The sequence below is a fragment of the Tachysurus vachellii genome, chromosome 2 (genome assembly GCF_030014155.1).
Source record: "Tachysurus vachellii isolate PV-2020 chromosome 2, HZAU_Pvac_v1, whole genome shotgun sequence".
Taxonomy (NCBI): Eukaryota; Metazoa; Chordata; class Actinopteri; order Siluriformes; family Bagridae; genus Tachysurus; species Tachysurus vachellii.
Window position 1 is genome coordinate 11,678,831 of NC_083461.1, and position 11,740 is coordinate 11,690,570.

Sequence of the window (11,740 nt, forward strand, 5' to 3'; positions counted from 1 at the left end):
TACTAGGCCTTTTGAGACAAATACCATAACTGATGCCTTCTCAGTTGACATTTCATGCAGTAAATAGGTCAGTTTGCTTGACTGTGTTCCGTCTGTTTGTAAGCACAGTCCCTGCAGTGGCTTTGCATCTGAAGGTTCATCATCACTGGTAGTTTAGCTCTTCATGTTGTCTTTTGTTTAGAAAACCCAGCATCTTAGCTATTTGGGAAATGCTAGAAACAGCACAAGAGGCTCCAAGTTTAGGCTTTTCATCAGTTTCGGTGCTTGTTTGAGCGCTGATGTTTAAACAGGTTAATACCACACACTGGAGTCATGTGACACTGAAACGGGAATGTTCGGTTATTTGTGAAAAGTGGGTCGTAACTAATACACACACACACACACACCGCATATTAATTATTACTGCAGCATTGGCCTCTGGAATAGATCTCGATTATGTCGGGTGTCAAAATCAAGCACTCGAAATTGAGAGCTGCGAACTTCCTCTCAAAAACTGCACACACTTTTTTTCTCTCCATTCACAAAGCTAATCCGTCTCAGCTATTCCCAATAAGGCATATCTATGATCTGACAGATGCAGTCATTTTTATCAACACTGTGCAAACAGATGTTTGACCTGTTTGTAACATACCCAGCTCCCAGTAGTAGACTAGTGTGAGGGAGCACTAGTGGAGTAAACAGATGCATAGTGCTGAGTTCTTTGGAGCAGCGCAGGTCTTATCGCCGGTGCGGTGACGTCCTCCGCGAAGTGTATTATGAATTACTTTAACAGATTTTTAGAGACTCACGTGATTCATGTTGCTTGTGTCCCTTAGCTGAATAAAGGTTACAGGTCAGTAGCAAGCTATCTAACTAGATCATTTTTTTTTGGCTAAATGTTTAGCTGCAGATCCATAACGGATCGGTCAAATGTGAAGATGTCAACAACAGAATGTAGCAGCTGGGCCAAATGCTTTAATAAGAAAATAAACTGAATTTATATTATACAGTTGCTATGTGGCAAAAAAAAGGTAGATTTATTAGATATTCCATTTCCATTCCTAAAGTCGGGGTTCATCCGGTCTTTATTATGTGTTTTGTTTATTTCATAATTCTCATGAGAATAAAACGGTGTTCAGTTTTCGGGTGAAAAGCTTTTTATTACTGATTCCTGACCATCTAAATTTGATGGCCGGTACCAAAAGAACAAATTTCTGATTTTTTCATTTCAAATGCTCAGAATCCACAAGTAACCAGCTTTGAGTGCCAGAATTGTGCTTTTCACATAAGTACATTTTTAAAAGAGTAACACAGTCACTGAGTGTATTGGTGGCTTGTGCATCTCTTTTTACAGTATTTAGTTACACCGGGTAGCATTAACGTTACACACATGGTCTCATGTTTTATTTTTAGGCCCAGGGTGTAAAACATGTAGCTCACATCTAGCATCCCAGTTTATAGATAGACTGTTAGACATGCATGTATTTGTTCAGGGACCCTGGTTTCTATTTGTATCACTCGATAAGCCATTCATGTGTAGGGGAGCATTTGAGGATTTGAAAACCGATCCAAAAGAGAGAACACGAGACGCTTCTCCACAGTGTTTTAAAAAAGACTTCAGGGAGTTTGCAAAACTGCAGGTATTTTTATGGACAATACTTGTTCTATGCATTAGTCCAGACAGTGAGTCTTGTTCTTTAATCTGCTGAGTGATTAAGGGAATGAAAGAAGAGATGGACGAACCGGACCTGCTGCTGCTTCAGTCTCTCAGCTACAGATCCCTTCTACGAGCATGTCAGTGTATATTTAACTCGCATGTGACCAATAGGGAGCTCCTTATGTCTGTGTAACTACGCTTGCAATATTTTGTAACCGGGATACCTGATTTGGGACGTGCTCTGGATAACGTGACTCAAAATGTGTCATTTTTGGAAGTTTGTATGCGTGTAACCGGTGTGCATGCGTTGGTCCTGCCCTTGTAAATTGATTACTAAGTTACTGATATGCTTGTTGCCATGGTGCCCTCACGCATGATTGTGTTACCATGCAGATCCCTTCAGTGCTCGGGGATTCAGGAGGTGAATACACGCCTGCATTTCTGTGAGCGTGTACATGCTCTGGTTTGTATCAGAGGAATGTGATGATCTCGACTTGATGCAAAATCTTAGCAAAAATACTTAAGTTCTTGATCTGTAGGGGGAACTAGGAGACAGTCCGAGGTTAGTCAACCACTTGATATGTGTTGAACATGGGTTTGGTGTGTGTTCGTTTATTCCAAAATGTGGTTTGTTTCACATGTGGTTTGTTTGAGCACTAAAAGTTAGTGAGTGATTATTTTTTCTGACCTTGTTATTTCTGACTATATACTAACCACATTTTTTTTTCTTTCCCCCTGCAGAGACGTGAGGATAGATAAGCTCAAAAGATGTGGATCCTTTCAGCCTGCACATTCTGAATCCTTGCGTGCGCACACATACACACCACACACACACACACACGCACTCGTACAGTGAGTCATGTCTGAGATGGAGGGTCGCAGTGATTCAGGCCTAGCCCCAGGGCAGGTCTATGTGGAAGTGGAGTATGATTATGAGTACAAAGCCAAAGACAGACTCATTTCCATACATCAGGGTGAGTGTTACATGCTGGTGAGGAAAACCAACTCCGACTGGTGGCAGGTGAGACGGGAAGACGGCACTAAGGCTTTCTATGTGCCTGCACAGTATGTGCGTGAGGTGAGGCGAGCGCTCTTGCCACCCCCTAAACCACGCATCAAGCCCCCCATCACCCTACCTATAACTCATTGCTCCTCAGCCAGTGAAACCCTGCCACAGCGTACGCCAGCGGACATGGTCAGCTTCGGACGGCCGCCCCCTTCTAGCACGCCTTCCCCATTACCAGAGCAGCACACTCCACCCTTACTGCTGCGGGACTCCAATCAGAACGCAGGGATGAAAGACGTGCTTGCAGAGCTCGCTCTGCTCAACAACAACAACCATCATAACCATCACCATGGCAACACAGTACTGCTGCCGCGTACCAGGCCCGAGTCTCCATCCAAGGAGCCGCCAGGTTGCCGGGGGAAACCCCAAGGAGTGTCACCGTCAGATACAGACGGATCATCGCCAGGAAACAGCTCGGAGGTGTTGCGTAACGATTCAGAATCGGGAGACGAGCTGAGCAGCAGCTCCACAGAGCACACACAGGTAAGTCAATCATGATACGCTCCAGCTTTTCCAGAAGAGCTGTTCATCAGATCCATTCTCTGTATCGGTGGTTTACTGAGATGCTTACAGAGGGCTATTATTTGCTTTTTAACATACAGTCAGGCGCTATAAGGGAGGTTTCTTGCAGCTCTCGCTTCTTGCTTCACTGCATTATTCCATAAGTGTCAGAGACTCACTCTTCACTCTTCACACGTTGTTTTTTTTTTTTTTTTGTCTCACACAGGATGTAACATCTGTTGATCTGTTGTGGCAAACCTTTGTAGACTGCACATTTGCACAGATGAGATGCCATAGTGCATATGAATTATTTATAAAAGAGCATTTAGCCTTTAGATCTCTAAAGAACAACACCCCCATCATATACACAGAGCTGAACAGTGTGAACTCCCATGTGGTCCATCTCTCACTGTCCCCGTCTCCCTGCCTCTTTGTCTCTCCTTTTTCTTGTTGTAGAGTGTTTCTGGGGGAATAAAGGGGATTGTGGGAGGCAAGAAAATGGGTCATACCAGGCTCTTGTCACATCTACCCCCACTGTGGGTCTGTTTGTGTGTCAGAGAGAGAGACAGGCGGTAAATGAGTGACGTGCAGAGAGACAGTGAGACACGGAGAGAGGCAGTCAGCAGCTTAACCTGGGATGTGTGCGGCTCTACACAGAACTTTGCGTTCTGCTTTGTTTTCAGTCAGGCTTCGTCTGTGTGTGCTAGATACTAATACTTGCAAACCAAGCACTCCTGCATCAAGGAGTACATAAAATATTTCCTACTCAATTCTATTAAAACCTTCAAATCCTTGGTTCATGACAAATGTCAAAACTAATCATCACATCTGCTTCCTTATTCTCTCTCAGTCCTGGAAAAGAGCAGCTCATTTGCTCTTAGGGGATTGGATTCTTAAGCTCTTTTTATCCTATACTTGTATCCCCCTCTGCCAGCCAATGGATTTAGTATTCGATGGATTTGGTTGTCTTCTCCGACTCAGTTCTCTTTAGCTCTCTTTTTTTTAGCTCCTCTTTCTCTCAAGCCCATGAGCGTTTATGTCACAAACACAAAAAGCACCAGTATCAATGCAAAAACAGTATTTTCTTGACTTTCTACCTGAAATTGTTACCAGACCATACAGTCATTTAACAGAAAATAAGCTGCAGAGTTTTGAGTTCCTCATGCTTGTGATGTCACTACCACAAACACAAAAACATACAAGCTGCGGTTTAGCCTACAGTAGTTATAGTAGTGATGGCTCATGGATTAGGAAGCTGTCACTGTGGCCTGTAGCTACATTGAGCCATGACGAGCTGTTCCAGGCTCCCATATATACGAATGAAACAGAACAATGGGTGAAGCTTTTTCAAATAAAAGGCCATTTTTTTAACAATCCGTTGTTTGTTGTTTTATATATATATATATATAAGGTTGTCTAATTTTCTGGAGGACTGTGGATAATCTCGTATATCAGTGTCAGCCAATCAGAGCAGAGGTCCACATACATAATTCTTAAAGCTTCAGTAACAAAAACAACCTGGTTACTTGTAAGAGATGGAAAAAGCAAAGGTGTCGGCATGTGCAGTCAGAGCCTTTACGGCTTTGAAAGACACCCGAAAGCTACGCCGTTTTTCTGTTTTATTATTTACATTTTATTCATTTGTTTGAACCAGCATTCTGACCAAATAGAGTAATCTTCCTGTGAAAAGGTAATTCGCTCTAGGGGAAATGTGTGCATTAGTCTCTGATAGCAGCTGCCGTAGCTTTGCATTGACTTTATCTATGTAAACTTTGACCTGTAATTTCACAAGCCTCCGTCAGCTGAGCATACGACTACGGTATCTTTGGGCTGTCAACAAAAAAAAAGGCGAGCTTGCTAATTATTACGTTGTGGCCACACCGGCTTTTTGCTTCACTATTTGAATATCTGTTTCATCACTAAGGATTTTGTGCTAAAATGCTGATATGTTTTTGTTTGTTTTTTTCCATTTTGCCTGTTCGGATTTCTTGTAGCAGTGTGTGTGTGTATCTGGAAAAAGGTTGATAGATGCTCACGTATCAGCATTAGTTTTTGGTATATGACGTCTACATGACTTATGGGACATCATATGGGACACAATTCTTTTTTTTTTTTTTTCGCTAACCAGAAGTATAAGCCGTTTCTCAGGGCCTTTTTACACCTGGTCACTTTGTGTTTTCTCTGATCCGATTTCTGATCTGATTTGTTAAAACTGTTCCGTTTACATTAGGCCACATAAATGCGTCTTGGCGAATCGGATATCAATCCGCTCTTTCTACTCCCGCCCAAAATGCAAATATATTTCACCTCATTTCTGCGGTAATTGAAATGGAATGCACTTTGGTGTATGCGTTTGCTACAAAAAACAGCATTTACTGTTTGCTGCATTTTTACTGGCGGCAGCAGTGCATTTTAAGACCCAACGAGACACCTGGGTGAAAGATCGGCGCCAGCACTGATGGGAAAACATATTTGTTTCTGGCGCGATGCACGACTCGCGAGTCACCTGCGAGTGACGTACTTCCGTTTGGGAGGAGTATAGCGCTGACGTATGTGGCTTGAACAACCACATTCATTTACACCTGTCCATTTTCATCTGAAATGCGTCCCAGACCACCTCCTGAAGTGGTTTGAGTGATCGGATTTATATCCGCCTCGAAACCGTTTCGGAGGGCAGTTAGACCTGGTCTTTTTACGATCGGATAGCTATCTGATCACAGAAAACGCATGAAGTGACCAGGTGTAAAAACCCCCTCAGTTGATAGCAAATGAGTTGTAATGTGACAATCTGACAATGTAGCAGAATGCCCAACAACAAAAAGTTTCAAATTGATGTCTAACAAAAATTTCTATAATAATTTTTTTATTCTGAAAAGAGATGTGATTGGCCGATGACTCTGGAAGTCATCTTGAAAATGTTTCCTCATTCAGTGTCGGCGTCTGGTAGCCCGTGTTGAGGGCATGAAGTGTTCAACATTCTACACTCAGTCGAATAAGTGCATGATCTGGGTAATTAAAGTGCAGCTCTTGTTTGAATTTTCTGTGTGAACGCAATACTCGGGTTTATACTACAGAACGGTGTAGAATAGTGCCCTAGTATGTGATTTGGGACACAACTTTTGTTCAACATGTTTGTCTGCTCCTTTCCGGTTCTGCGAGCTCTGTGTGTTTGTTAATCAGTCAAATTCTTTGTTCCTCTTTGTTTTTGTAAACATGGTGGTTTTTCTACAATCATCTATTAGCAGTTGCTTTGTGTGTTGTGAACATTCTGTTAAAGTATAGGGTGGAGAAGCTGTGGAGTTATCTGTCCTAGTTTTTTACTCTGTTTTATTTGGCCATATATTTATTGCTTTGACACTGATCTGGATGCACAAGAGACATTTTTTTTTTTTTTTTTTTTTAAAGTGTTTTTTTTTTTTTTTTTTTTTTTTTTTACTTTTTAAAGTTTAATTGATCATTGGTGATTTATTTATTTGGGAATGATATAGATTTTCAATTTAACGGTGAAAAATACTGCATCTTATGAGTCGCACTCCTAAGGTCTTGTATCGTCCTCCCTGTGCACACTATAAAAGAGGCCCCTGCCTTTTCTCCTGAGCATTCCTTTCATTCCTGCCCCCAACACACACACACACACACACACACACACACACACACACACACACACGCACAAATCTGGCTTAGTTAAGAAACTCTAAATCTCTGCTGATTACACACAAGAGGAAAGTACATAATATTCACTCACCTATCAAATAAATGTTTCTTTTATTTCTTCTCTCTCTCTCTCTCTCTCTCTCTCTTTCTCACATGCTCGCACTCTCTCTCTGTCTGTCTCTCTCTCTCTCTCTCTCTGAGACACTGCCATTTTCTTAGCCTTGATTTATACTACTGTCTCAGCTTTGTTTTCCTATCTATAATAAAGGTAAATGCTGGAAAATATACACACTCTCTCGCTCTCCCTCTCTCATAATGTCACCTGAGATTTCTCTGTAAATTTAAACTCAGCAGTACCCTGGTTAAAAACAAGTAAGGAATTGTTAGTAGGCATAGGCTTAATGTAAGAGAATTAAAATGGGAACCAGCTGTAATGAAGTCACCTGAAATGGTGTGTGTGTTGCATGTGAGTGTGTGTGTGTGCTGCGCGTGCATGTGTGTTGTAGTTGGGCAGATTCTGTGATGCTGTCACTGCATCTTTTGCCTTTAGAGTGTTGCGCTGACATTTGCGCTTTCTCCTCCACCGAGCGTGTTTCTGTACATTTGGTGATTACAGTAATTCTGATGTATGTAGAACATAATCCACACTAAATTCTGTTAAGCTAAGTCAAGCCTGACACAAACCTCCTCTGCAGCTACATATACCTTTCCCCCCTCGTTCCCTCTGTGTCACTAATCCTCGCTTGTGTGTGTCTGTGTGTATCTGTGTGTGTGTGTGTGTGTGAATAATCTAATCAGACTTGTCACAATTTAAACCTGATGTGTTAAGATGTGCTGCTTGTTTAGCTGATGAGGCATTCAGCCTTTGAGATATACACGAGGACTGATTACATCAGATGCATTTGTTTTAAGCTTAAAGGAAATTGAGCTTAAAGGGTGGTTGGTTATCAGCACTGAGAGTTTGCTCAGTCCACATAGAAAGTTGTTTTACAATGAATAATTAGTGTTGCAGCACATCGCACAATAAGCAACAGCAAGAAAATAACACACACTTGTAACCTGTTCAAAATAATCTGGTAAAATCCAAACTACTAAAATGCACTTGGAACATCTCTCCCAGGAAGTATAAAATGCAAATACCTCAGGGTCCTCCTGCTATTCCTGATTCGCAGCTAGCTAGTTAACTGTAAGTAGCAGTTACTTAACCTACACCTAAACCTGTCCAAATATCCCATAACACCCACTAGATCAGTGGGGAAAAATATCCATTATTAACAGATAAAGTGGGATTTTAGTTTTGTTTGTTTGTTTTTGTCAACAAAAGCCAGTGCTGACAAAGCTGAATCAGACACTTTTTGTTCAGAAACCTTATCTAACTTTGCTAGCCATCGACACTAGCATGGAGTTAACATGACTTGCGTGTAGTAATTTGCATGTTCTACATGACTGAGCTCATGCGCAACACCACAAATTGATATATTAGAGTTGCACAAGGTATGGAACATAATATTAGACGTGTTGTATGTTCAGCAAACGAAAGTATGTGCGCTAATTTACCCCTCGAACATGTGCTTGCAGAGTTTAAGTAAAACCATGTTTTAATTAGTGCAGTGATGTAACAGAAAGTCTGAGACTGAGCTCAGGTTACAGTCTGTGTGGAGTTTCACATTTCTCCTTCTGCCCATGCAGGTTTCCTCTGTGTGGATTTGCCACAAGGGGTGTGGGTTTGTCTGTTTGTGTGTCTGTTTGTGTGTGTCTGTGTGTGTGCTTGTGTGTGTGCTTGTGTGTGTGCTTGTGTGTGTGCTTGTGTGCGTGCTTGTGTGCGTGCTTGTGTACTTGTGTCTGTACTTGTGTCTGTGCTTGTGTGTGTGTGTGTGTTTGTGTGTGTTTTAACCTTTTAAAATCTGAAATGTAATTTAGTGTAAGTCTGTGTGTGTTTTCATGACAGTATTATAACTAAAGGTGTTCTGTTTATTTATTTAAATAAATTTGACTTTTTTTCTGAACCCCCAATCCAATCAGAATCAGCCAACCAAGAGACTCTGAGCTATTCTCCTTCTCTCTTTCCTCGGTGACTTATATGGGACTGGAGGAGGAGTCACTGAAATAATTTTGCCCTCATTCTCTCTCTGTGTGAGCTCTGCTGTGTTGGGCCTTGTGATGCTGCAGCCCATTATAATGCAGAGGGACTGTGTGAAAGGCTCTTCTAGAGCGGCAGGGATTATTGTTGGGGCGACGCTCCACCTCCGGGTTTATGAATAGCGGTGGCTACTGAATACTTAGACAATGAGGAGCACGGGGCGGTGAGGAATGATCCGGAATCATCTCTCCAGTTGGTGCCATCCATTTGATTCCCAAATCTGTGTGTTATTTTATGCTTTTCTATTATGGGCCAGCAGGATGGGTCTTCTATCAAATATGCATACACATAAGTACATACACTGTAACCAGGGCTGTTCATTCATTCATTCATTCATTTTCTACCGCTTTATCCGAACTACCTCGGGTCATGGGGAGCCTGTGCCTATCTTAGGCGTCATTGGGCATCAAGGCAGGATACACCATGGACGGAGTGCCGACCCATTGCAGGGCACACACACACTCTCATTCACTACGGACAATTTTCCAGAGATGCCAATCAACCTACCATGCATGTCTTTGGACCGGGGGAGGAAACCGGAGTACCCGGAGGAAACCCCCGAGGCACGGGGATGCAAACTCCACACACACAAGGCGGAGGCGGGAACCGAACCCCAACCCTGGAGGTGTGAGGCGAACGTGCTAACCACTAAGCCACCGTGCCCCCCACCAGGGCTGTTCAAATGAATGAAATTGGTACTGTGACAAATTTTAAATGGCTTTTAACCTTTCTGTATATTTTTGTAGTATATCTAAACATGTACTTGTAATGTTCTTGTAAATTAACAGATTGTTAATGTGGCATTCCCAGGAATAAATCCCAGGCTTCAGGAAAGCTACTCCTGGGCCTTTGAGCAAGGTTTTAAACATCAGTTTCCACTTGAGGAAAACACACACACACAGTGCTCATTTACGCCTGGCTGTACTACTCTAAATATAACATTTCTTCCTAACACCTGTGTGTGTGTGTGTGCACATGAGCGTGTGTTTATAAACTGGATAGAACGTGCAAGGCCACTGGACCACGTGTTCTTGTTTGCGATTGGATTATCTGGTTCACCGCTCTTCTGGTCTGCTATTGGTTTGCTTAATGAAATAACTGTCGAGGTTTAAACTGATGGCTCAGTGTTGCTTGTATACAACGGATTCTGCCTTCTATCCTTCTGTTCGACAAACACAGACTGAAAGGCTTGCTAACAGAAACTGTCTGAACAGACAGAAGTGCAGGGGATTTTTTTGTTTTGTGTTCCTGCAGTGCTCGGTGTTGATACCACATGGTTCAGGGAATGATGGAGGATACAGGAAGCGGTGCTCTCTCCGTATTTCCCCTTAACTCCCACTGACTCCTGTGAGCAATATGACTTTGTCTCTGCATGTGTAAGACCCTTTTCAGTAAAATGCAGATGATGCGACTCTACAGCAGAACCTATGAACTTGCCTCGATTTATACGAAGCCGAATGTGTTATTCAGGCCATTACTTTGTTTATACTGACATTTTATTGTGTTTAAATGTGATACAGCACTGATTTTCAAGCTAAAGAGGAATTTAAATTGATCTGCACTTCTGCTTTTCTGCTTGGAAAAAAAAAGACATGTAAACAGCATCTACGCTTTTAAACGTTCTACCGTTTTGTTTAGCATAAAAGCACTAATTCTTGGAGTTCTTATTAATCTTCAGAAGCAATCTTCCCCTTTCCATTTAATTTGAGCCTGTAGGCCATCTGCTCCTGAGAAGCCTCGCTTGAGTGCCAATCACATTTTTTGTTTTCTTTCAGTCTGAGTGGACCTTCTCACTTCCAGATTAGTTGCCAGTTCAAGTACATGCGCCATCGGAAGTACATTCGAGAACGGGCTGAAACAAAACAAGCCTGGAGCAGTCATGAGCTCTCAGGACAGTAGAAGGTTCAAGCTATTTGCAGACTGTCATACAGTGATGTGTGGTTTTAGCTGAAACTGTGTTTCTTTGTCTTTTTAAACAAATAGTGGCAACCGGACTCTACAGCGATATTGCCATGCGAAAGTATGCCCCAAATAAAAAACTTGATGGATAAAAAAAAAAAAAACTGTTTAATGCTTTATTAAGAAAGAAATCATACCTCATAACTGGGAACAAAGATTTTTTATTTTTTTGCTAATTCTAGCGGTGTTACTGCTCATCATTGGATCATAGACAACCTGTCCTTAAATACATATATTTTCCAAGCTGATCAGAGTTTGATCCATCTCAGATCAGGCTGCTTTGAACCTAATTGTAAGTAATCCAGCTTTCTGATGTGTTCACAGGGCAAAAATGCTGTGTTTTACGTGTGTGCGCATTTTGGCTGGAAATGTGCATTAATTTAATCTAAATAAAATGATTATTAATTAACAATCTAAATATCTAGTAACCTGATTTTGAATATTATGCACAGATGTATCTGGACAGCCGTTTCTGTGTGTGTTAGCAGACTTTGTTTTTATTTCGTCTGGATTAGTAGGTCATGGGCAGCTTGTGTAAGCATCTGATAAGTGTGTTGGCATTAACGGTGGTTCCGTTGTTTAGGACATGAAAAATCGACATACTACTTTCTGGAGTGCTTTGTGGAAGCAGGTGACAGGGCACATCCACCTGGTTTAGCATATTGCGTGCTGCTCTGTGGCCTGCTTGAAGTTGCATACAGTTCTACATACTTCCTGCTACATACTTCCTACGAGTGTGTCTGAGACAGCCTCGCTCAGCCCAGAACAATTTCCTTTTAGATCC

The 11,740-nt window shown here is 41.9% G+C and overlaps 1 protein-coding gene across 7 annotated transcripts in view; it reads left to right on the plus strand.

Annotated features, from left to right (window-relative positions):
* Window positions 1-11,740, plus strand: part of arhgap12b (Rho GTPase activating protein 12b) — a 46,113-nt gene that overhangs the window by 4,422 nt on the left and 29,951 nt on the right. For all 7 annotated transcript variants that reach the window (XM_060896771.1, XM_060896736.1, XM_060896744.1 and 4 more), the window contains exon 2: window positions 2,378-3,185. In XM_060896771.1, coding sequence (XP_060752754.1) covers window positions 2,496-3,185 — 690 coding nt within the window. In that variant the 5' untranslated portion in view covers window positions 2,378-2,495. The remainder of the gene's footprint in view (window positions 1-2,377; window positions 3,186-11,740) is intronic.